This window comes from Hypomesus nipponensis, chromosome 13, assembly GCF_054491055.1.
Source record: "Hypomesus nipponensis isolate SF chromosome 13, ASM5449105v1, whole genome shotgun sequence".
In the NCBI taxonomy this organism is placed as follows: domain Eukaryota; kingdom Metazoa; phylum Chordata; class Actinopteri; order Osmeriformes; family Osmeridae; genus Hypomesus; species Hypomesus nipponensis.
In genome coordinates this window covers 3,052,970-3,077,988 of record NC_140373.1, presented here as the reverse complement: position 1 = coordinate 3,077,988, position 25,019 = coordinate 3,052,970, and the positions used below count along the sequence as shown (strand labels likewise).

The 25,019-nt window shown below is 45.7% G+C and overlaps 5 protein-coding genes across 7 annotated transcripts; 2 read left to right on the top strand and 3 right to left on the bottom strand.

The window, feature by feature from the left end:
- The first annotated feature begins 592 nt into the window (after window positions 1–592).
- On the top strand, window positions 593–8,967 carry LOC146259489 (putative protein MSS51 homolog, mitochondrial). Of its 2 annotated transcripts, none has more exons than XM_084670217.1 (7): window positions 593–693; window positions 2,046–2,223; window positions 2,487–2,636; window positions 4,480–4,604; window positions 4,955–5,518; window positions 7,731–7,824; window positions 8,616–8,967. In XM_084670217.1, the coding sequence occupies exons 2-7, from the start codon at window positions 2,066–2,068 to the stop codon at window positions 8,812–8,814; spliced, it is 1,290 nt and encodes a 429-aa protein (XP_084526343.1). In that variant the 5' UTR covers window positions 593–693; window positions 2,046–2,065; the 3' UTR covers window positions 8,815–8,967. The 2 variants fall into 2 exon arrangements, with proteins under 2 accessions (XP_084526343.1, XP_084526344.1); XM_084670218.1 differs by having other exon boundaries at window positions 607–693; window positions 2,042–2,223.
- A 553-nt stretch (window positions 8,968–9,520) lies between these two features.
- LOC146259488 (putative protein MSS51 homolog, mitochondrial) lies at window positions 9,521–12,721 on the top strand. The gene is made up of 6 exons (XM_084670219.1): window positions 9,521–9,684; window positions 10,495–10,644; window positions 10,790–10,914; window positions 11,087–11,650; window positions 11,796–11,889; window positions 12,145–12,721. Exons 1-6 carry the CDS (start codon window positions 9,542–9,544, stop codon window positions 12,347–12,349), a joined length of 1,281 nt encoding a protein of 426 aa, XP_084526345.1. The 5' UTR covers window positions 9,521–9,541; the 3' UTR covers window positions 12,350–12,721.
- A 783-nt stretch (window positions 12,722–13,504) lies between these two features.
- Window positions 13,505–14,368, bottom strand: LOC146259487 (myeloid-associated differentiation marker homolog). The gene has a single exon (XM_084670432.1). The coding sequence runs from the start codon at window positions 14,366–14,368 to the stop codon at window positions 13,505–13,507; it is 864 nt and encodes a 287-aa protein (XP_084526558.1).
- Window positions 14,369–15,018: 650 nt separating this feature from the next.
- On the bottom strand, window positions 15,019–15,903 carry LOC146259486 (myeloid-associated differentiation marker-like protein 2). Its single transcript, XM_084669372.1, has one exon. It carries the CDS (start codon window positions 15,901–15,903, stop codon window positions 15,019–15,021), a length of 885 nt encoding a protein of 294 aa, XP_084525498.1.
- A 2,923-nt stretch (window positions 15,904–18,826) lies between these two features.
- prr35 (proline rich 35) lies at window positions 18,827–21,366 on the bottom strand. 2 transcript variants are annotated; one of them, XM_084670740.1, is made up of 2 exons: window positions 19,895–21,366; window positions 18,827–19,729 (listed from the first exon to the last, which is right to left on the bottom strand). In XM_084670740.1, the coding sequence occupies exons 1-2, from the start codon at window positions 21,307–21,309 to the stop codon at window positions 18,886–18,888; spliced, it is 2,259 nt and encodes a 752-aa protein (XP_084526866.1). In that variant the 5' UTR covers window positions 21,310–21,366; the 3' UTR covers window positions 18,827–18,885. The 2 variants fall into 2 exon arrangements, with proteins under 2 accessions (XP_084526866.1, XP_084526867.1); XM_084670741.1 differs by having other exon boundaries at window positions 19,937–21,366.
- Between the last annotated feature and the right edge of the window lie 3,653 nt (window positions 21,367–25,019).

Sequence of the window (25,019 nt, the reverse complement as noted above, 5' to 3'; positions counted from 1 at the left end):
CAAGAGGCTTGACGAAACCATAAGAAGCAACATGAGGTCATCATCGCCTCAGACTCTATCCCAGGCCTTCAAGCCCTCCCCCTCAGAGCCTCCCCCTCTGGCCCCTCCCCCTCCGGGCCCCTCCCCCTCCAGGCCTCCCCACCCTCAAGTCTTCCTTATCTCCTCCTACCCTAGCTTCCTCCTGCCTCCAACCTCCATCTTTACTAATCGACCCCAACTCTTCCCCCATCCTCCCCTCTTTTTCATTACTCCTCTTTCCATTTTCGTCCCTTCCTCTCTACCTCTTCCGTTCTCTGTCTCCCCAACCCACGTCTCCCTCTCTCGCCCCGTTCCTCCGCCCATCCCCTCCACCCCCATGTCAGGAACCCTGTAAAGGTGAAGCCTCATCACTCTGCCCCCTCCCTACCCAGCTCATGGGAGATTGGTTTCACTAAGGCCCCCTCCCCACACACGCACACGCCCAGCCCTCTGGAGGGGGGCTGCTGGTCTTGCATATCCCAACCTGTGGACCCTGTCGATCACAGCACTGATCTCCGCTGTGGAGAGAGAGAGAGAGAGGGGGGGGGGGGCGGGAGCAGTGAAAGACAGACATGGGGGGGGGGGGCAGGAGAGAAGAGGAGAGACTGAGAGAGAAGGATCCATCGAAGACTGCAGTTCCTTCCTGAAGAAGAGCCTGTCTAGTGAGCTGAGCAGGTATTGTGTACTGACAGGATTTGTGAATGTTGGTTGAGGACAGGCAGAAAGTTGTTGGCTTCGTCGGAGCTACTGACGGTTGTCTTAATTTAAATTTAGCACAGAGATGGGATCTGTTTAAATGAGCCAGACTCCTGTGGAGCCCTGATTGACCTCTTGGCCAGAAATTTGAGAAGCAATAATTAAAACTTTGTCTCTCATGGGAAATCGGTTAATTCCAAGTTTTTCATCCCTGTGAAGATTTGAAAGAACTAATTAGATTGTCCTTTCAATTTGTCTCCATTGAAGATGAAGTCCATTTTTGGATTAAAAAAAAAAACACAGGTTTTAATTAATCATGCAATTGAATGTTTTGCTCTTCTGACGTGACTAAAGTCTTGTATTACTAATGAAAAGGCTTTCATGTCTCCTTTGGTTTAACCAGTTGGACTGAACTGCGTTAGTAGTAGACGGTTTGTGTAGCCTGTTTTGTTTTTTATAGGAGCCATAACTAAAATACCTGCCAGGCATGGAAATGTCTGGAAACAATGTGCCTTGAGGGCATTTCTGCGTGCTTTTGGAGCTAACCCAGATAGGGTTTCAGTTTGTCTCGTATCTGTGTCTGCTGGGGGACACCACCCACAAGCTGAGAGAGATCAGAGTGTTCCCTAATTTCCACGTGGAAGACGAGTCCAAAGGCATAGTTATTGAATCCTGCCAATCGGGTCTTTTGTGTCCATGTCTGAGACAGAGTTCAAAGCAACCCAAAAAATGGCCTAAAATGTCTAATTTAACAGTTTATTGCGTCTTACTTGTGTTGAGCTGTAGTGTGGGGGTGTGAGGGGAGACATGCCCCCTACCCTACCCCCCACTCCCCACCCCATGACTACTACAACACTTAAAATATCTGCCACAAAGTTGGCTAATGCAGGTGGAAGCGTAGGCTTGGCTGCGCTGTTGCCAAATGGGATTTGGCATCAAGGGCCGTAATCTGGCTGACTGATTTTGGAGGCATCACAAGGGCGTAGCTAATGGAGAATGCCTCCAAGCCCTCCACCCCTGCCATCTCCCTCCACCCCCGCCTTGCCCAGCGTAGCCGGGATGTGCTCAAATATCTCAGCGTATCAGTGACTGGTAATGGCAATGCTGAGGAGAAAATGGTTGGTGTGTAATTGTAGAGAGTGTGTTTTGGTCGCACGCTTTCATGAAAGAAACTTTTTATATCACAAATTGAGCAAGATTCTTCCTCATATTCTCGACAAAAAAAAAACGAAAAAAACAAACATAAAATACACACACACATACACACACTTGGTGAACAAAACATTCAACGGATGATGGAGAGTCTTCCCTCTCAACGTGTGTCCAGCCAGACAGAAGCGACACCGTCCCAATGGCAGGACCTACCCCAGCCCTCCCACAGTCCTATGCCCCAGGGCCCTATGGCGTGTTTTCAGACCAGCAGGGCTTCTACTCTCTGGATTCCAACGTTCCGGGCCTTTCCAGGGTGATCCTCAACAAGCTGAACATGAAGGACTATGGAGAGTACAGGTATGGAGAACAGGAAGGTTTCCCTGACCTCTTAAACCTAGTCAGTGACAACCAAGCCAACCAAAACCATGTATCTACAGAATCTATTATTTTATTATTTGTGATGTTTTGTCTGGTATTTTGGTAAAGTATGTAGTACTGTATGTGTTGTCTTAGATTTCTGTCTGTATGTCTTTCTTTCTGTCCATCTCTTTACATACTGGTTATGTAATAATATACTTCTCTTTCTTTCTCTCTCTTTCTTTCTCTCTCTTTCATGCCAGGGCTGCTATGGATGGGAAGAAGAAGGGAGGGGCTTTCCGTAACTACAAGGAGATGTTCCAGAATATGGAGGAGACATTTAAGTTCTGTGCCGGTTGTCACAAGCTCCCAGACCACCTTCCAGCGGAACAGACCCTGAAACGCTGTGTCAAGTGAGTGGCAACGCAAGAGGTGCTGGATCAAAAGTACATCTTTGTTTTTGGCCCACTGTCTCATATAAACTGCACTAGTAATTATTTATCACAATCTTATTACCTCATAGATGAGCCCAGGGCTAAAAGATCTCCTATCAACTCTCATTTGGTGCTATTTATCTGCCACATATGACAGCCAGCACACTGTAAACACAATCAAAAGACAAACATGAGAAATAGTCTAGTTGCAGACAAAGTGGTAGACTGGACTTTGGCCAGAAACCCATATGACAAATCTCTCTATCCCCAGCTCATCTCTCAGCAACTCTGACTTTGAGAGAGTGAGTACCAGGAATCCGAGTCAGACTGGCAGTTGATAATGGCACATCAGCACCATTATATTTCAACACAACAATGGACCAGATGGAGGGATTAGCCAGTGCTATGTATACACACACACGGAGACAAGTCTTTCATTAGCATTGTTCTGTGGAAGCCACGGTGCCACCTGATTCTTGCTTGTTTTCACAGACTCACACTTGCACATATTAATGCACACAGACACACACACATACTCAATCCCCCAACTTACACACACACACACACACACACACACACACATGAACACACACACACACACACACACACACACACTGGACTTCCCAATAGTTTCTTTGCAATTCTCAGCTGCCTCAAGTTTTCTCAGACAAGGGATCAATGACAGACTTTTAGGTGACACAGAACTGTTGACACTTGGCACCAGTTTAATGTCAACAATTCTAAAGTGGTGGCAAGGCCTTTGGCATCAGAGGATTATCACCATGAGAACCAAGTGAATGTTACAACCCTGGCACGAAGCAACGTCCTTAAATATCAACTTATTTTTTTTAACATTTCTTTATGAGCTATTCTAATATTTGATTACTCCCGCTGTGAAAATTGAGATCAATTTAAACATTTAGCTCTCTTACTCTGGTTAATGGCCGAGTTTACAATGTGTTAGGATGCTGTTAACGTAATTATTTCACAGGCTTATTGAATCGGCGTTTGAAATAGGATGTGCTTGCTTTTACACAAATTCCCAAGGGGATGAACAAAGTACCGTCCTATCCATCTACTTTGGTACTTTGCTGACTGTGTCCATTACTGATCGTGTATTGGTGATTCGAATGTCTTGGTGATTCGAATGTCTTGGTGATTCGAATCTCTTGATTCAAAGACAGTGGTGCCTAATAAATGAATCCATACTGATGTAAAAGTCCCTCCAGGTTCAAAGTGACTGAAGTGAAAGGGCGTCCTTGCCTTGGAAAGCTGCCAGGTGGGTATCACACAGCCATTACCTCACCACCTAAAGTCTGACACAAGCTCAAGGTTGCATATTCAGTAGTAAATTCTATCCTAGAGTCTGGCTCTTACCTTGTCACCAGCTGTTCTCTAAAACAGAACAGAATCTGTCAGTCTTTAATGAGTCAGAAGTTGTCCGTTGACAGCAGAGGTCAGATTTGAAGACAGGGTGACATCAGACTTGTGTCATTCACTATTAATAAACACAGACACAAACAAGTCTCAGTATCAGAGGAGCAGGCCTCTGATGGGATACTGAAGGAGGAATTTTGATTGGAGCCTCGTCTTCCGTGAGGGTTTAGGTTGGCTGAGGGGACAGTTCTGTCGACGAAAACAAAGCCTTCTGAGAGGCTGCTTGTAAAAAAGAGCTACACAAAGAAACACTGATTAGATTTGATTGAAGCGTACGACATTGTTTCACGATTGTCCGTGACAGTTACGACGGTGCTAAAATTCTTCCTCGTCCATCCTCCAGCTTCTGTTACTCCTCTCCTTCTCCACCCTTTGAATCCCCCAGGTGTCTGAACGTTTACTACTGCACAAAGGAGTGCCAGGTGAAGGACTGGCCCGAGCACAAGAAAGTCTGTAAGAAGCTGCGACTGGTGGCTATTGACCGGCTGGTGGAGTGGCTCATGTTTGCAGGTGAGACGTTTGTGGCCTTGTGACCCGACTGTTCCCTCGAGTGAATGAGAAAACTCACTGAAAGCAGTTTGATAATGCAGTCCAAACACATCCCAGTTAACGATGCTGGAAAATACAGTATGGAGCTAAGAAAAAGTACCTGAAATGCTGAAAAGTCATAAACGGGGTGCCACAAGGATCCATCAAAGAAACCTTTTTTTTTTCTTCTTTTTTTTCTTTTTAGTGTGTCTTAGAATTCTGTCATTTTGCCTTGAAAACAACGCAATGTGATTGGAACGAGTGCCCGCTATAATCATGCCTAACTCAGCATTGACTCTTAAGGGGATAACCACTCTCTCTCACTAAATCAGGAGACCTGCCGTTCACCACAGAGAAGTGGTCCAGGCCGGCATCCGAGGTGAAGGGCTGGGACGACTGGCTGGCCATGCAGGGGGACCTCACCCCCCGCCTGGATGCAGTCCTGTCATGCAGCAACATGGGAAACCTCTGGAAGAACGTCACCAGGCCGAGGCCGGAGGTCAGCGACCTCCGAGAGGCCGTATGGCGCGTCGAGAGCGAGTTCCTGTCTCGCGTGCTAACCGTTGGCATGGCGATTCAACGGTTCGGCCTGGACCCTTACTCTAAGCCCCTCACCGTCCATATAGCAGGGGCCGGGCTCACTGAGACCATGGGGGCCAGATTAACAGATTACGACGAGCTCAACCGCATGTTCCCTGGGCACCAGGGTCTGGAGGTGGTGATGGTGGGGCCGGAGGTGTCGGAAGGCCCCATTATGAGGCCTCCTCTCACGGCGTTCGGGCCCAGACAGAGAGTCTTCATCAGCGCCTACAAGGGCCTCTACCACCAGTTCTGGGAGGACCTGGTGGAGAAAGAGAGAGCGGCCAAACCTGATCTGGTGGTTGGCTTTCACCCAGGTAAATCGATCCTTATTTTCTGTTCAAAATTCTGTTATGTAGTTATACACACTCATAGGGCCATGTGTATATATGATCTTAATATATAAATTCAGGTAGAACGTGTCAGTATTTTTCCATCACATTGGCACTAGTCCACTCGCTGATTACAACTACTATTATTAGCCCGGGTCAAGCTTATGAAGTCTTGGAGAGTGAAAGGAAATTCCTTCAGAGCCAGGTTTCTGACCTCCCATCTGCTCTTCCAGGGTTGAAAGGTGGATCGTTATAAGTGGGGAGAGGTAACTCACTAGATTTTGGGGCAATCTATTTTGTGCCAGACATTTATTAGACATTTGGGTGATTAATGGTGACAGCTGGGGCTGATCTGGCTAGAGAGCCCTGGACTCAGCACAATCTCTATAGCCAGCCTGCTGTAAAGAAAATGAAGAGAGTTTTATCTCCATTCTCTGCCAAACTCCACCACAACAAGACCCAACTATCCTGCCAAAGCCATCTAAATGCCACCCGCATCCTCGGTTGCAACACAAATTAAACACGAGACTATCTTTATCGTTCAGATTTCCCATACATTAGAGCCTGCAAAAAAGTCACGACCAATCATCGTTCCTGGATTCATTTGAATCCAGAAACGTCCATAACTGCCACTGGTGTTAGCTGTCTGATATATGAGCCACTCCTGGGTGGGGGGGGGGGGGGGGTATTGGTAGCTAAAATTAATTTGAGCAGCACACAGGGCTATCTTCCACACCCCTCCACCACCCCTCCACCATCCCTCTGACAGCTGCCTGGAGACCAGCCTCTCTAACTTGCTAAGCAGAAGTGGAGCCCCCCTCAACCAGGTTCCATCCCCTGTCTCAGTTATCACTGCAGGCTCCGAGGGAGCTAAATATACTAGGAATAAGTCATCTTCGGGTAAACCATTTGACAGCCTGACCATATTTCATACTGCAAACCTGGCAAAACTGCACCTCCCGTTCGAGAAACAGGGGAGAGAGGAGGTAGGGACGTGCATTTGGGTTTGAAGCTAGGCAGATGAGATGCAGTGAGGATAGAAAAGGAGAAATGTGGGAAGAAATGATAAAAGGAAGAAAACATAAAAGAGAGGGAGAGAGGGGAAAAGAGAAGGGAAAAGTGGGCGAGTGATATAGAGGTGGAGCGACAGACTGGGATAGGACACATTCTAACATGGTTTGAATTTCCTGAATCCTCCAAGAGAACTGACCTGTAACCTTGTGGAGGCTCCATCCCATGAAGAGCCTGTAAGAAGACACCTCACAACACACACAATATAAACACCTTGTCCGTCTACTGTCCCTCTGATGGAAAACTAAGCTTTACTCCTGTTGTTGAGCTATTCAAAGACCATCCATGCGTGCTGCCTTCTCCCCTTACTCCGGCTTATTAACCCCACAGACACAACTGAAGATTTAACCCGATAACAAGGAGGGTTTTGACAGTATAAAGTGCCTTTGTTCCAAACTCAATATGGCCAAAAAGTCATTGTAGTCATTAACAGCCAGAACTCCTTGTCACTCTATCTCCAGATAGCCTAAACTCTAAACGCTTACCCTGTGTTGAATGTTTTATCTTGCGGTGTGCGTATCAAAGCATACATTATTCATATACAAATCATCTCCTTCTAAGGTTGGGGTTCTGTGGTGAGACATGGCTGAGGCAGTGTAGAATGTGATCCTGCTGGTGTGACATCATCATCATCATCATCATCATCATCCTTGGCTGCAGTGTGCCCGGGCCCTGCACCTGTGTCAGGCTATATGAGACCTCCACACTCCTGCCTGCTTGTGTTTACATCCCAGACAGGGTTCCTGGGTGTGTGACAGAGGTGGTTCGAGGGAGGCGAACGTTTTGGGTAACCGTGTCGGACACTAGCCATCCTGACCTAATTCATATACTGTTGTTTTTTTAGTTAGAGAAATGCTTTGGCGTCAGTGATTGTCTGCAGCACATGACGGGAGGAGAGATAAACACGTTCGAATGTTACAACAATTCCAGCTCACCAGAGGTGAAGCAATGATGGGAGGGGAGGATTGTCCTAATGAGACAAAAGCTCTCTGGTTTTGGCGATACTTTCTCATTCACAATAACTTAACTTTCTTGTTAACCAATTGTCTAATGGTTGATGGTTCGGCGGTATAATATACCTGTTGTACTAGCTGACTGGTGGTGTGTGTGTGTGTTGTCATGGCAGGTTTCCATGCCAATCAAGGTCTGGTGGAGGGCTGGCTGCCCACCCTGCTGCTACTCAGAGACTTCGAGGTCCCGTCATTCTTCAGCATGTTCAGGTGAGTCCAACAAGATGTCCTGCTGTGCTGTGTGCCCGCATGCTGTCAGCACAGACCTTGCATGGACCGACTCCCTGACGGAGCGCAGGGCCGCTAAGGAGGCCCAGCCATGCACGGCCCATACAGGAAGCTCCATACAGGAAGTTCCATACTGGAAGCTCCATACAGGAAGCTCCATACAGGAAGCTCCATAGAGGAAGCTCCACACAGGAAGCTCCATACAGGAAGCTCCACACAGGAAGCTCCACACAGGAAGCTCCATACTGGAAGCTCCATACAGGAAGCTCCATACAGGAAGCTCCATACAGGAAGCTCCATACAGGAAGCTCCACACAAGAAGCTCCATACAGGAAGCTCCATACAGGAAGCTCTCTGGCAGCTGAACAGCAGCAGCTGGAGGTGGAAGGTGGAGGAGGGCCGTGTGATCGTGCGCCATGAGTGCTTTCCACAGCCTGCTGATGTGGAAAAGGACGTTTGTATCGAAGGGTTCTCGAAGGTTCTGAGTGGGTCATCGAGACGTTTCGAGAGCCACGAATGTTCAAGAGCCACAAGACAATAATGCGCAATCTTTCGGGCTATTAAGCAAAATTACGTTGTGTCCTTAGGCAATGCACTTCACCCTACTTGCATCAGGGAAAATGTCCCTGTACTCACTGTAAGTCGCTCTGGATAAGAGCGTCTGCTAACTGACTAAATGTAAATGTAATGTGACCTCAAGGCATGTCTTATCAAGTAACATTTGTGTGTGAATATATGTGTGTGTTTGTGCCTGTGTTTATGCTTGCCTACAGTGAGATGGAGTTGACCTCCTCGCTACAAATCCTACTGGAGTTGGAGATGAACATCAAGGGAAGTGGGCCAAACCCGTTCACCTCTCATAAACCAGAGCAGGTCCAGTCCTGTCCCAACAGACCGCTGGTCTACTGTAACTCCCACTACGTGTACTTTCAAGGCCTGCTGGAGAGAAACAAGTTAGAGGAAGGCCAGTAGTGGCCTTCCTCAATGCCCATTGGGCCTACAACATTCCTTTACTGTTGAACACCACTTATTGGACTGTTGAAAATAAGTGTTAAAGTGTTAATTATGGTGTTTAGTGTGTGGTGATTCATCTGGGTTTGTGTGAGATTAAACTCGTTAAACAAACTTTAAACAATGTTTGTCTGTCTGTGTAAAATGGCATATCAAACATGTACACACCTTGCTTTGTTATATGTGTGTTTGTTAAAACAAGAACATGTCTAGACATTATAGCGACTGAATAATTATTGAGACGATAAAAATAGGGATGGGTAAGAAAGGGAACACCGCACTCTGGTGGTCTCAACTTGTAAAGGCATAATTATTATCCCGCTCGATGTTATATTCTGTACTCGGCCTTCTGAGTTGCAGTAAATGAAATGGCGTTGTATTGCCTACGTGTGACAGTGTGAAATTTATATTTAAACATTAGATATTGATTAAAAATACATATAAATAAACGAATAACAAGTGTTCTTGAGGGTTTAGGTTGGCTGAGAGGCAGTTCTATCGGCGTATGTGAAGCCCTCTGTGAGATGCTTGCGTGTAAAAAGGGCTATACAAATACATTTGATTTGTTTGTTTGTTTGTTTACATGTTCGCACATGTGTGCTCTGTGAGAGGAGTTTATGTGCAAGGCTGATAGTGTAAAATAACAGCGCTTGCCTTGACAACCTGAAATCTCGGGAATGGTCTCGACATGTCAGACAGTTCTAGAAGGGGGCGCACAGGTGGTATAAACTCGGAGCCTCCAGTTGACGATCCGAATCTAAGTACCCCACGCAAAGAGAATCATTCAACAACGCTTGTCACCAAAGAAATCCGAATGACGGAATCCCAGAGGTAAGCCGCTTTTGAAGTTTTAATAGGCAACATTGGCCGGCCTTATTTGCATGCCGACGTAAAGTATTTGAATGTCTACCTAATAAAACGTTTGAAGACGTATGTTAGGGACAGCCTTCTAAATCGGGAGGCATGGACCTTTAAAGTCGCAAGAGTAGAAACTATTTTATTTAAATAAGCATGTCATAGTCATATGTAACGGCAAAACTTTTGAGATACCTCTGTTAACATTATACCCTTATAGAACGGTTACCTTTCGAGTCCTGAAGCCACGAGATGTAAAAAAGCATGTATTTTTTTACAGGACATTTGTTGGTGATGAAATCATACAGTTTTATTAAATACATTTGATTTGGATTAAGTCTCATTTGTGACATTGTAGTAATTCCATGTTCTCCTTATTTCTCCTCTATATATGGCGGACACATGTTGTAAGCTAAGAATAGACATGATTTAAAGGACAGGTCTTAAAATAGCCAGTAACTGGTCACGTCAGACGTGTAGAGAAATAAATATGAGCATGTATGAAATGTTTCATCCAAATTAATTTAAAACACAATAAATATGTATATTGTTTGTAAGGAGCTACTACAACCCACTCCTACCGGCATATCTCTCTCTCTCTCTCTCTCTCTCTCTCTCTCTCTCTCTCTCTCTCTCTCTCTCTCTCTCTCTCTCTCTTTCTCTCTCTCTCTCTCCCTCCCTCCCTCCCTCCCTCCCTCCCTCCCTCCCTCCCTCCCTCCCTCCCTCCCTCCCTCCCTCCCTCCCTCCCTCCCTCCCTCCCTCCCTCCCCCTCTCTCACTACTGTAGGGCTGCCCCAGAGTCTAAAGGCAAACCCATGGCCTTCCGAACTCAGAAAGAGATGTTTGAGAAGATGGAGGAATCGTACAGGTTCTGTGCTAACTGTGAAACGAAGCCTTGTCAACTTTCAAACACACAGACTCTGAAGCGTTGTGTGAGGTGCAGTGCAATAGAAGAACAACCCTGTTCAATGTTCATGTTTCATACGTACAGTTGTATACCAACGAGGTGCTTCAATTAGAAGCATTTCTTTCTGTTAATTCCTTTCTATTCCCTCTGTTCTCTCTCTCTCCCTACATTGCAGATGTCTAAATGTGTATTACTGTTGCAAACAATGTCAGAAGACTGACTGGCCCAAGCACAAGAAGTTTTGCTCACAGCTGCGCCTCATGACCATTGACAGATTTGTGGACTGGCTAGTGTTTAAAGGTGAAGGGCCAAAGGTTAAAAGCTTTAATGCTACAAGGCTCAATTGGTGATCCAATAGTTTTACCATCTGTTCTTTTCTGATCAGCTCAAATACAATTTGTTAAATATAAATTAAAACTTTAGTTCAACTGATAAAAGCTTCCCTTTTCTGTCTTTTCTTCTCAACGACAAGGAGACCTCCCGTTCCCCACTGAGAAGTGGTCACGCCCGCAGTCCGAGGTCAAAACCTGGGACGACTGGCTGGCCATGCAAGGGGACCTCACCCCTCGTCAGGACGCCATCATGGCTGGTGCTAACATGACAGACTTGTGGAACAACGCCGGAAGGCCCAGACCAGAGGACGACGACCTGAGGCAGTCGCTGTGGAGAGTCTCAAGCGAGTTCTTTTCCAGGCCACTCAGCATTGCCTTAGGGCTGAGACTGTTTGGCCTGAACCCTTACTCCAGACCCCTCACCATCCACCTGGTAGGAGCAGGCCAGAGTGAGACGACGGGGGCCAGATTAACAGACTACGACGAGCTCAACCGCATGTTCCCTGGGCACCAGGGTCTGGAGGTGGTGATGGTGGGGCCGGAGGTGGTGGAAGGCCCCATTATGAGGCCTCCTCTCACGGCGTTCGGGCCCAGACAGAGAGTCTTCATCAGCGCCTACAAGGGCCTCTACCACCAGTTCTGGGAGGACCTGGTGGAGAAAGAGAGAGCGGCCAAACCTGATCTGGTGGTTGGCTTTCACCCAGGTGAGAAGCTCTGTCATGTATCTTGCAGCTCTGAAACTGAAAGTCATACACAAACAAGTATAATTCTTCTTGACTTGTTAACGAGGGGTTAATTCGTTATGTGTCTTATCTGGCCTAAGCTGTTTTGATTTCCTTTGTCCTACAGGTTTTGATGCAAGCCAAGGCCTGGATGAGGGGTGGTTACCGACACTGTTGCTCCTAAGAGATTATGAGATCCCCTCCTTCTTCACTGCTCTAAAGTAAGAGTCTTGTATACCCAACAGTATGGTATTTCTCTCTACATGATCACAACAAACACCTTATCTCCACCATTACCTAAACATGTCAGCTGTCTACTGTCCAATCCTTTGCAATGCACAGCAAAGCTCATTTTACTTAAAAATCATGCAATGTATTAATGTGTTCATTTCACTCACACATTCTCTCAGTCACTTCTGTGTTTCTGTCTTGTGTTTACGTGAAACTCCTTGTTTCCCTCCTCTTCCCTCCCACAGTGAGACAGAGATGACCTACTCACTGCAGATCCTGTTGGAGTTGGAGATGGACTTGAAAGGCAGTGGGCCCAACCCCTTTGCCTCACTGAAACCAGAAATGGTTGGGTCCTGTCCCAACAAACCGCCTGTGTACAGCAACTCCCACTACTTCTGCTTCCAGGGGCTTCTAGAGACCGCCCAGTTTGAAGAACCAGAGGAGAGCTGAGATATGTTGAGCAATTAGTCCAACGTTCAAACCGAGTTTCTCTGATATACATTAACAAGCCCTCAAACAGTTCACTACACTGTGATTTTGTAATACAATAATACTACATTATATATTTTTTTACCATTTATCCAACAACATCTTCTTTTCAAAGATGGCCTGGCAAGGGACAAATGACTCAAGGCATAACGTATCGCCCTTGTCTTAATGTAAAGCATGTTTTATAAACAGTCATCAGTAGGCTAGGCATTGTGTGCTCCTTTGGTAAATACAGTAAACATTTGCATCAGCTATCTTAGTTCATTTCCATGGATGGCTACATTCAACTGAACTTACTGGTTCACTCATTAAAACCATTGTGTTTATTCTAGAGTATGAAGCACGTGTTCAGTTATTTGCATACTATCACTTGTATGAAATTGTTTAAAGGCCTGTTTGACCATGCGATACAGTATCAACCATTTGATATGTTTCCATAACTTAAAACTACATTTACATGTATGCATTTAGCAGACGCTTTTATCCAAAGTGACTTCCAAAAGAGAGCTTTACAAAAATGCATAGGTCACTGATCATAACAACGAGGTAGCCCCAAACATTGCAAGCAGCCAAAACATGAAGCATACATTGTGAAAAACCAAATACGTCCAAAGGGAAGAACCATAAGAGCATGCAGTTAAACAAGTTACAATTAAACAAAATGAACCTCAAAGTTCGATAGTGTACCTGTGGAAAAAAGCAAGCAACAAAATATATTTCATAGCGAGTACAATAGTTTTAAGGTAGTTACAACTAACCAACAAGAGCATCAAGTCTCTCAATGAGAGTCATTGTGATCCTGGAGGAAACATCAGGTCCAGCCAATCATTCCTATACCGTTGTACTCCCGGGACAAGTGGATCTTGAGCCTACTGATCATATAGGTATTTTTTTATTCCAACATTTGTAAAATATGAATATCAGTGAATTTTCATAACACTTAGTTTATCTAGTAAGTGACAATATACTCAGAATTCAGATTTAGCCAAGATGAGACTCAATTCAATTAACTTGATAAATCCTGAAAGAAATCCAAATGCTCAAGTTACTCTGTGTACGCAGGTACGGCCAAATAAACAGAGGTAACACATACAATTAAATATAATTGCAGCCTGTTCAAGCTTTGAGTTTAGCCAAGATGGATAGAACCAAGTCCACAATGTAGAGCACCAGATTGACAATGGACCCTATCAGAACCACAATCATGTCTTTGTAGATGTCACGACAGAAGTCACGACAGAAAAGCGGGTCGTGAGTCTGATAATACCTGTAACTATAGATGGACCAGAGAATCACAGCAATCACGTAGAACAACACAGCGACGACGTTAAACCCAAGTTCCATAATCTCCATCCCGAACGTCAGCAGGCATCTCAACAGCTTAAGAAGATGAAGAAGAATAACTACCACAGTCACAAGCAGGCAGACCACGTAAACCACAACGCAAAGCACCATCGCCGGATGATGGAATCTCCTCTCCACGTGCACGAAGTAATTGGTGGCGGCGGTGAGGACGACGCACGCCACGAACGCCTCGGTGAACCTGAGGACGCCCCTGCAGTTGGACAGAAACCCCCGAGGACACTTTATCTTGTACATCACAGCGTCCACCAGGAAAGCCAGCGTAGCAATCAAGGAGAAGATGACACAGAGGATACTGATGATGCAGGAGGGGCAGGCGAAGATCACGGCGTAGACGATCGTGGCCGAGGTGATCATGAGGGTGCACAGCATGGTGAGCCCGCACGTCAGGTCGTCCCAGGGGGGCAGAAACAGAGCCAGCAATATGTTCCAAAGCATGAGCTCCATCACAAAGATGACCAAAGGAACGACGACACAGAACACCCAGACAAACTCACACCAGACGCCATAGGGATTCACCATCCGGCCTCTGAAGAGGACAATGATGAATGCCAAAGCGCTGAAGACGATCTCCACCAGCTTCAGACAGTTGCGCAAGGACTTGAATGGACCACACATCTTCACGGTCTAAATTCAATCAACTTTGTGAATTGTGTCGGTTGCTGTAAGGTTTTCTTTCCGGGTAGTTGACAAGTTTGCGAGACTTTCCTTGTAAGCACTACCATGAGAATTCTTCAATTTCTGCCAAAGATGTCTCTGGAGTTGAAAGTTATTCCTGAAAGGCGTAACCAGACGTCAATGGTGGATTCTATAAACTACAAGCCACTCCTTGTTTTTGAAATTCAAATCTCGAACTGAATTGCTCCTCCCAAGGGTTCTTCCATTTGTTCTCCTCTAGTTAGTTTTTCTGGGAGTTTTTCCTTGTCTTCCTTGAGTTTTAGGTTGGTTGATGGGCAATTCCATGGGCGTATGTGAAGCCCTCTGTGACATTGCTTGTAAAAAGGGATATACAAATCAATTTTGATTAGATTTTTTTATTTTGATTTGATGACTCACTAAAGCCAGAAGGACAAACATAATTTTCTACAAAAATGTCTTGATGAAAAATCAGCGCTTAGAATTCCTTTTGAAAGCTGCTCTTCGGCCAGCAAGTATCTTATTTTTCAACAAAAGATGACAAGTATTCTTTGTTAACATATTTATTGAACAAAAAATAAATTAAAACATTCCCACAACCAAAGAGGTCAGCATTATACATAAGTTTTAAACTATGTTCGTTTAAAACCACATATTCCTAGCAAGGTAAAAACCAGGTCTATTATGAAAAAAATCAGGTTAACATATGTCATGAAGGCCACAATAAACTGAATAGCCCATATGCAGAAGCTGCCTGGACAGTCATTGGGTCGAGGGTTGTTCCGGAAGATGTAGATTGGATAGGCAAGTGCAGTGCAGCAATAAAGCAACACCGATATGATTAAGAATATAAAAGTAAAGCGGTCTATGTTAAACGGCATACAGCTCTTGAGGGGTTTTAGGATGTTTGTAGCAATGATTAAAGGAATGATGGGGAAGGGAATGATGTAAGCTATGAGGCACAGGATCAGAGTCAGTCTCCCGTCGTAGCCTGTAAAAGAGACAAAAATAATACAGCTGACAAAAGCTTCCAGCACCTTCCAGAAGCCAGGCAGAGCTGCCAGGTAGCTGCCTGTCTTCTTGTCCAGGAACTTGTCCTTGATCACCTCGAGGGCATACAAAACGCCGCAGAGGAGAGCGAAGCCGCTGACCACCCAGGAATAGAAACAGACGCGGCAGGCGTAGAAGTTGGCGTAGATGATGAAGATGGACAGAGTCATGAGGGCGGAGGACATTGCCACGCCCGTGGTGAAGTCATCCCAGTCCATGCAGAAACCCAGCAGGATATGGAGGGCGAACATCTCGATGATGGTGACGAAGAGGGTCAGGAGAGGACAGAAGGCCCAGACGAACAGGGCGTAGTTCCAGTAGGTGTGTTGGGTCTCTCCCTGGATGGCGGCCAGGAGGAAGGTGACCAGACACAGCAAGATCTGAGACATGTGGAGACCTCCCCTGGAAGACGTCAGAGAAGAGGGGGTGAAGACAGCCTTGGAGAGAGTATCTTTTAGACGATCCATCCTCACCGAACTTTGTATTTCAGTTCAGTCTGACCAAACAGCTGCTGTGGTGGAGACAGGGCTGTTCTGTTATCTGGGCAGCTCCCATACTTTCACTACAGTGTTTTTGCATGTTGGCCATTATCTGGGACAGGTCCACGTCAGAGGTGGGAAGCAACAAAGGACAAATACTGTGTTACTGTAATGTGTGTTTTGGATGAAATGACCAAAGGGGTTAGCATGTGTGTTTGGGACGAACTGACCAAAGGGGTTAGCATGTGTGTTTTGGATCAACTGACCAAAGGGGTCAGCATATGTGTTTTGGATGAAATGACCAAAGGGGTTAGCATGTGTGTTTGGGGGTAAATGACCAAAGGGCTTAGCATGTGTGTTTTGGATGAAATGACCAAAGGGGTTAGCATGTGTGTTTTGGGTAAAATGACCAAAGGGGTTAGTATGTGTGTTTTGGATGAAATGACCAAAGGGGTTAGCATGTGTGTTTGGGATGAACTGACCAAAGGGGTTAGTATGTGTGTTTGGGATGAACTGACCAAAGGGGTTAGTATGGGTGTTTGGGATAAAATGACCAAAGGGGTTAGCATGTGTGTTTTGGGGTAAATGACCAAAGGGCTCAGCATATGTGTTTTGGATGAAATGACCAAAGGGGTTAGCATGTGTGTTTTGGGGTAAATGACCAAAGGGGTTAGCATGTGTGTTTTGGGGTAAATGACCAAAGGGCTTAGCATGTGTGTTTTGGATGAAATTACCAAAGGGTTTAGCATGTGTGTTTCTGATATATTGACCAAAGGGGTTAGTATGTGTGTTTTGGATGAAATTACCAAAGGGGTTAGCATGTGTTTTTTGGGTAAAATGACCAAAGGGGTTAGTATGGGTGTTTGGGATAAAATGACCAAAGGGGTTAGCATGTGTGTTTTGGATGAAATGACCAAAGGGGTTAGTGTGGTTGTTTTGGATAAAATGACTAAAGGGGTTAGCATGTGTGTTTTGGATGAAATGACCAAAGGGGTTAGCTAGTGTGTTTGGATTAAATGACCAAAGGGGTTAGCATGTGTGTTTTGGATAAAATGACCAAAGGGATTAGCATATGTGTTTTGGGGTAAATGACCAAAGGGGTTAGCATGTGTGTTTTGGATTAAATGACCAAAGGGTTAGGGTTAGCATTTTACTTAGCATGCATTGATGGGTAATTATCCCTAACACCATCATTATAAGAGTCCATCATGGTGTCGCAGAATCTGATCTGAACATGTGAATAACAACGAAGGATTGGACCAGCTGAGGCTGCTGTTATGTATTTATGTCCACACGAGGGCGCTATAGGCCAACAAACCTGTCTTCCTGTAATCACAAAGCTCGAGATAGTTGTTCGTTAATTGATGTTGTGTTGTTTGAATTGTTCATTAAACAAAGTCTGTTTCAAATTTTTTAACACAAATTTTGTAATAGTCACAGACATGAAAGAAAAATATGCAACAAATGTCCTCCTGGTAGGGTGAGAAAATAACATGGTGGTAGGAATGTATTAATTAATGTTAGCAGGTGAACTAACATGATTAAAGTGACACTTGTTTACATAACTAACCCATAGAGTAAAGAGAACAGACAAGCATCTTTGACCTCTTCATCACAACCAAACCATTCACAATTTTAGGCGCTGTTAGTAGCTCTGGCAGTTGACCTTTGCTGCCATGGCTGGGTGTGAGGGTGCGGAGGGGACCAGGGAGAGCAGGGCGGCCCAGTGAAGTCCACCGTCCCTGGGGGCTGAGAGGCACTCCTCTCCCCTGCCAATCTGGAGCTCCTTGCCTTACAGCCCTGACCTTTGGAGGAGGGCTGTGAACCAGGCACAGGTGACCCTGTTTTAGCTCAGGGAGCTACATCACCTTTAGCCCTGTCACACCACACACACACACCTCACATGCACACATCACACACACCTCACATACACACACCACACACACCTCAGATACACACACCATACACACCTCAGATACACGCACCACACACACCTCACATGCACACACCACACACACCTCACATACACACACCACACACACCTCACACATACACACACCACACACACCTCAGATACACACAACATACACACCTCACACATACACACACCACACACACCTCACACACACACACACCATACATACATAACACACACACAACATACAAACACACCACACACACACCCTACCATGTGAGAAGAGGCCATGCCCGTGTATAAGCTGCCCTACAGCTGTATTATCAAAACTTGTATAATCCATAATGTATAACCCTCTACAAAAGCACTTTGCTTTTTTAGACACTTTATTGTTACAGTGTAACCTAATATCAGAGTTGGACTTTCAATCCATGTTTATCCACTAAGCAGGAAGTCACTCAAAATGTCAAGTATATTTATTCAAAGTTCTTTTGTGTATGTAATATGCGGCTAAAAATGTTGAGGGCAGCAGCATGGTTTTGTAATATCTTTGTTTATTCAAATACGTGTGCATTTCTTACAATGGTGTACTGTGCACTGTTTTAATCAAACTCACAATAATACAATTCAACAACACATTTCCATATAAAACATAACGTTTACTTATGAATTCATTTTACTTACACTGATGAAGAAAATTACATTATGTACATCAAAAGATTTTCTATCAGCAGTTTCTCACATTTTTTATGAAGCTTAAATATTAAGTGCAAGTACATATTTATTTATTTTTTGTTAAGGTTCCAGCACTGGCTAAGATTGTTTTTAGTTTGCCAGAGAATCCTCAACAATTAACACCTCAAAAAAGCAGAACTTGCTGTTTTAGTGCATTATTACGACTTCTTTGTCTTATTTCTTTTCTCTTCTGATCCATTCTTTTACTCATAAGGTGCTAAGCATCGACATAATTGTGACAGTTGAGTCTGTTTTGTGAGAGAAATTTTAAAAGTAATGGTAACACAGTTGCCTGAGCATTAATTAAAATAAATGATTGTTTAAGAGTCCGTTGCGGTCAGAGGGCTCAGTGAACACTGCGGTTCCAGTCGCTGTATGGAGGGCGGCCTCCTCTGGGTTTTGGCGGCAGAAGAGGGAATGTCAGTAAAGACCACGGGCCTTCCGTCGGGGCAGAGTGGCACGCTGGAGTCTGCCTCACACTTGGTGGTTCTTCCGGGCCACAAGGCCTCGGCTGGACCGGTCCTCAGACTCAAAACCCCCGGAGACAGAATCTCCGTCTTCACCACCGACACTCCCGCCTGGCTCATCTTGATCAGCATGTCTAACGACTGCTTGCGGCTCTCCAGCGAGGCCTTCATGGCTTTCTTCTCGTTCTCCTCGTCGTTCGCCTCTTTCTCCTCGTCCACCTCTTCGTCCTCCTCCTCCGTTTCCGAAGTGGCGTTGCCGTGGAAGCTCCCGTCTCTCGTGGCAACCTGGTCGCCGACGGCAGCCGCCTCTGTCGCGGCCGGGTCTTTCTTGACCGACAGGTCCAGGGGTCCTTCACTCTGGCGGGCTGTCTTCTCCAGCGCCTGGTGGATGTGGGATAGTTCACTGCGTATTTTGCTCAGGTGTTCCCACAGGTGGCCCTGAGCAGGGGTGTCCTCTCTCTCCAGGTGGGAGATCTTGCGTTCAGCCTCCTGGTACTCCTGCAGAGCCTTGGACAGGTCGCTGAGGAGAGCTGCGGCCGACTGGGAGGCTGCGTCCCCCGTCCCTCGGCCCGTGGTAGAGTCCTGGCTGTTGGGTCGGCTGCATTGGGGAGGGGAGGAGGACCCACTGTTGGGGCTGGCAGGGGGGTCTGAATACCACTGGTCGAGCTGACGGGACTGAGGCTGAGCACGATGGAAACTGCGAAGAGAACAGGACGCAAATTAATTTGAGTTATTTTGAAACGGTTTCACATCTTAAGGTTTGAAAACGAAAGTGAATAAAAACAAGAATACGTGATAAAATCGCCTTTTGGGGGGTGGCGTTATGCGAACATGTGATCTCAACGAATAGAAAATATCTCACCTGCTGTGGAGAAGAAGCTTGTCCGTTGCCACGGCGATAGACGTGTTGTTCTGGATGTTCTTCAGGAAGTCCAGGGTAAACCCCAGCGCCGGCTTCTTCTCCACAGGGGCCTCGCGGATCCCCGAGGAGGCCCCTGTCCTCTTCAGGCCCCAGCCTGCTTTCCCCTCCTTGGCTGCCTCTTGGAGCTTGGCCCCCGCCCTGTAGCCGGGGTCTGGAGACTCTCTCTGGTGGGGCGCCCAGGCAGCAGGGGAGGCGGGAGTTGGGTTCGGCCGCAGGGCAGGCACCTTCCACAGGTTGACTTTGGGCTGAAAGCTGGGGTGGCTGGACTCCAGGCCGTTGGTGGAGGTCTTGAGGCCCTTGTTGGCCTCGCTCTGTGCGGATGCTGCTCCACTCTCAAAGGTGTGCTCGCAGAGGAAGGGGTAGTAGAATCGAGGTGGCAGGAGGGTCCTGTCTGCGTGGGGGTGTGCAGTGGAGGCTGGGTGCATGAGCTGAGCGGCCGAAGCCAGGAGGGGAAGCTGAGCGAGTTGGGCGTGGGTCTGGGCCGCGAGAGCGGTGGCAGAGGTGGGGAGGCCTGAGTTGACGTAGGAGAACAGGCCAGGGGTGAGCGGGTAGCCCACCCCGAGGACAGACAGGTTGAGCCCGGGGGGATCCGGGTAGTCGGCCAGGCTGGGGGGAGGAGGGTAGCAGGGGATGGAGCTGCCCACTCGAGGCTGGGCCACCTCGGCCTTGGCCTTAGTGTGGCTGGTGGCCAGTAGCCTCCACTGTTCTGACAGGAGTCCGGGAGCCGTCAGACTGGTCTTGGACAGCTTGTAATGCTTCAGCTGGGCCTCTACCTCCACCGAGCGAGCCCTCAGGAGCTGGTCCTCCAGGGAGAACATGTCGGCCATCAGCATCTCCGACTCGGCCCGCTTGGCCTTCCTGGTCACCCCTTCAGACGAGGACTCCCTGCCGCCGTTGTTGGAGGCCTCTCTGGTCATGCCAACGACTTCCGCCCCGTCTCCCTCCTCCTCCTCCTCTTCATCTCCTCCCTGACTCTCCCCTTCCTCTCCTTCCTCCTCCAGGGGTCTCCGTGCCCGGGGCCTCTCCTCTGGCCCTGTCCCAGGCCCCAGCTCCTCTTTCCCGGCCCCGCGGAGCCCCTGTGCCTGTTGGAGAGGCCTGAGCTGGTCCGGGTGCAGGATGTTTCCTTTCTTGTAAGGCCAGTCGGACTCGATGAGCAGGGACAGGGAGTTCTTGCAGAGGCTGTACTTCATGTGATTGTACAGGTGGGATTTCTCCATGCAGGTGAAGGGACACTGAAAGCATTTGTAGTTGTAGGGTTTGCCCCAAGGCCGAGGAATGTAGTGGGGCTTCTTGGGCTTGCGCTCCTTGTGTTTGCAGGCTGACATGACCTTACAGCCATGGTCCTCTTTAGACATGGCTGAGATAGGAGTCTCACTGTGCTGCTGTTGGTGAATAAAAGGTTTGATGTGAGACTTTCCAGGACAGATTCAGCAGAACAGAGTATTTCTTCTCTGTGTTCTTCAGACTGTACAAGTCAGCGGGATAAATTGCATGATTTTTGCATATGACTGATGCTCAATCTGTGGACAGAGAAATAACAGTGCTTGTATGTAAAACATGTATGTAGAAATGTACTGAAAATTATACAATGTATTACATTTTTCAACTGATTCAAATCTTAGTTCTATTCTTGCAGTGAACAAAACACATATTAAATGAGAGACACGCCATTGTGCTGTGGACCATATGGCAAAAACAAGAATGTTAATGGATCTGGGTGTTTGTGGATGTGGGGCGCTGTGTATCAGTATGAGCATATGTGTAAGTGTACAGCCTGCCTGAGCCTCGTAGCCACTAACCTAACTTGGGGGTGTGGAGGGGGGGGGGGGGGGTGTCACAACACTCTGTTCTCACTGTACCTGCCACTATTCATTATTTCCAGTGCAGCACCAGGCACTAGCAGGGCCCAGGGCTGGGGGGCAAACAGGCAGGCCCCCAGGGGGCTCAGCACCTGTGTAGGGGGCCTTACTCACGGGGCTTGCCTGGGCTGGAGGGCTGGGCCCTGGAGGCCGGCTATGGGCACGGCGCGGCCAGGGTGAGGGCTGCGGAGGGCGGCCGTTGAGGGGAGACGGTTGAGGGTGAGGGAGTGTGGGCCCTGGTTGTTAATGAGAGCCTGGCATCGCGCCCACAGGGCGTCGTTAGTGCCAGTGCTGCGATCTGGGTCAAGGCACATCGCCCAAGTTCAACTGCTCTTTCTGTCTTCTTTATTCTTCTCCCTTTTTAAGTTAATACAATATTCTAACTATTCTAATTGATTAAAACTCTATATTGATATCCCATTGGCATGTTGGATTGTTAAAGACTGACAGAGTTTTTACGTAACTTTTTTGTTGTCTACAATATCACAGACTTCACTGACTACTACTATGTGTAAATTTTACATATATTTTATAAAATAAAATAATAGATAAACAGAATATATCCTAAATTGCTCTGATAACTGTAAGATATAAAAACTATCTGGTATCTGGTGTAAAGATTATATGTTTACTATAAATATTAAATAATTTAGCAACATCTATTAAGGTGAAGATTGTTCTACATATGCATTTTTCAAAACAAATAAATGCACGAAATAATGAATGTTCAAGTGTTCCAACTTATCATGCAACAATAAATGCAGAATTTTCACAGCTAAAATGCAGTGACTTCTATATTCACCTACACACATATTCACCTGCTCATATTTTTACAGTAAAAACTATGCAATGATGAATATGTATTTATGTTCCTAAATGTGATTTTTACTAAACTGTTTTTCAAAAAAACCTAAGAGGTTTTGTAAACTAAAGGATTACTATAGTACACTAGGTTAACACAATTACAGACTTTTTGTCATGTAATTTGTTAATTATCCCTGAGACAAATCCAATCAGTCAGCCGTAGATTAAATGTAAAATTTCATTTTACATCAAAAATCTAAATCAGATTTGATACACTTGAGAAACTCTATTATCCGCAACGACTATTTCAAACATGCTCTTAATACGATTTATTGTAAAAAAGATTTCAAATGATTTTTTAAAAAAGTATTTCAAACACATTCAGCTCTCCCTCGCTCCTTCTGTCTCCAACTGTTTCGAGCGCTAGCCGAAATGAATGGTAAATATTTGTTTCTATTGAAAGAAGAAAACAGAATAGAAAGTTTTTGTCCTGAGAGCCAAGCCGCTGGGCCTCCCCTGTAGGAGCACGTTAGCGAGGCTGCTCTTCATGCTAAGAGACCCCCTGTGACTGGGAGGGGTCTGGTTTCTATGTTCCCTTCAGGCCAAACAGGAATGAAAGACAGAGAAACAGTTTGGGTCAAGTCTGAGGCAAAAAAAAAAAAAAAAAAGTACAACTTTACAAAGCTACTTTGTACTCCCTCATTAGCTTTAAACATAATTCTCTGTCATCAATGTCTATCTCCTGAGATCTAAATTGATTTAAATGAGTGCCGGTGTTTCAGGGAGTAAACCATCGCTGCAGGATGTGGGTGGGCTGGTGTCTCATTGACAACTTAACCAGGGAGACTCAGTGACAAGCCTGTGTCAAATACACCTCGACTCTGATCAGCCAATCATTGACTCTAACACAGCATGGCAGGCCGCTCGACAACTTTCGTCCTGGTTAGACCCACTCACAAGTAAAGCGTGATTGTATCGGCCCATTCGATTGGCTGGCTTGTCTAGCCCTGAGGCACAGACCCCTCGCTCCTAGCTTATAACAGTGCCTAACAGCTGCTATTAGGAACCAATCAATAAAAATCATTTTTACAGTTGGTTTTTCCCTCTTCGGGACACTGTTATCAGATGTGCTCTCCTGCTCTCCCACTCCCCCACCCCACCCCACACCCCCACCCCCACCCCACCCCACCCCACACCCCTGCTTCGACCCCGAACCCTTCCAGGCCCTCCGGCCTTGTTTTAAGCTTTTAGGGCTCATGGTCAGGCGAGCCTGATCGCTTCAGCTTTAACAACTATTGTTTCAATTAAGAAGGCTGGCCTCACTAAAAGCATTGACAAGCTGCGTGCCATAACAAACCAATATCAGGCGATGGGAGGGGAGGGTGGAGGGGGTCGTGTTCCAAAAGGCAATATAATCAGATGGATATTTACTGGCTGTGAGTACATCAACTACACAAGACTACGATTATTTATAGTGTTATAGTGGTATTAGTGGGACCTCTTCTGTATTATGAGTTTGATATAAAATATCAAATAAATATAAATATATAGTCGGACATTAATCCTTTTGAGCATGTTCAATCTATATTTATGTAGCTGGCATTTGCAAATGGTTCACAGAATTTCCGCAGTCACTCTTTGATAAATGTGAAGTGTAGCTTTACCTAAGATGGTTGCAAGAGTAGAGATGAGTGAGAGACAATCCAGAGTGTTCTGTGTCTGCGTAGAGAAATCAGCCTTGAAAAAAGGAAGACTAGAGATTAAAATATTTTTTTAACATGTTAAAAACGATATGTTAAATAGATAACACATTTTAGTGTATATATGCATCCAAAATGTACATTTAATGTACTTTTAACAGATATATTTATATAGATACGTGCAATCTATATGACACAAACTGTATTAACTTGACTCACTGGAAGTGTCAGTTATTTGAATAACATCAACATCAACAGCTAAAAAAATATGTTTGTGTTTCTGAGCGGTCACTATTGATGAATTATACTTTACTGTTAATTATAAGAGATAATCAAGTCGTATTTCACGTTTTTTTAAATAACTGCAACCAATAAAATATTTACACATTAACTCAAAACTACCAAATGCTACTGATAAAGTAATAAAATAGTAGATATATTAAAACTGGCATTATTTAGGCCTCTCCAGTACAATTTAATTTGCACAAAAACTTTTTCTATAGGTGAAATGATAAATAGGTATCCTATATAAAATAGCCTAGGATATGCAGGCCTGTTCAAAATATGTTAAAATGTTTACACAAAACAGGGTACCTATTTTGAACAAAGTCATGTATCTAAATGTTTTCTTGCCAGTTGCTATGAATGAATAAAGCATTTCCCCGCATTCCTCACATGGCTACAGACAAACTCGGGCAGTGG

Excerpts from the sequence above, each read along its gene's own strand:
- prr35 (XM_084670740.1), bottom strand. The coding sequence starts at position 21,309 with ATGTCTAAAGAGGACCATGGCTGTAAGGTCATGTCAGCCTGCAAACAC. Across the intron at positions 19,730-19,894 it reads AAGCTTCTTCTCCACAGCAG|TTTCCATCGTGCTCAGCCTC; the intron begins GTGAGATATTTT and ends TTCTCTTCGCAG.
- LOC146259488 (XM_084670219.1), top strand. The coding sequence starts at position 9,542 with ATGTCAGACAGTTCTAGAAGGGGGCGCACAGGTGGTATAAACTCGGAG. Across the intron at positions 9,685-10,494 it reads CGAATGACGGAATCCCAGAG|GGCTGCCCCAGAGTCTAAAG; the intron begins GTAAGCCGCTTT and ends TCACTACTGTAG. Across the intron at positions 10,645-10,789 it reads ACTCTGAAGCGTTGTGTGAG|ATGTCTAAATGTGTATTACT; the intron begins GTGCAGTGCAAT and ends CCTACATTGCAG.
- LOC146259489 (XM_084670217.1), top strand. The coding sequence starts at position 2,066 with ATGGCAGGACCTACCCCAGCCCTCCCACAGTCCTATGCCCCAGGGCCC. Across the intron at positions 2,224-2,486 it reads AAGGACTATGGAGAGTACAG|GGCTGCTATGGATGGGAAGA; the intron begins GTATGGAGAACA and ends CTTTCATGCCAG. Across the intron at positions 7,825-8,615 it reads TCATTCTTCAGCATGTTCAG|TGAGATGGAGTTGACCTCCT; the intron begins GTGAGTCCAACA and ends GCTTGCCTACAG.
- LOC146259486 (XM_084669372.1), bottom strand. The coding sequence starts at position 15,903 with ATGGATCGTCTAAAAGATACTCTCTCCAAGGCTGTCTTCACCCCCTCT.
- LOC146259487 (XM_084670432.1), bottom strand. The coding sequence starts at position 14,368 with ATGTGTGGTCCATTCAAGTCCTTGCGCAACTGTCTGAAGCTGGTGGAG.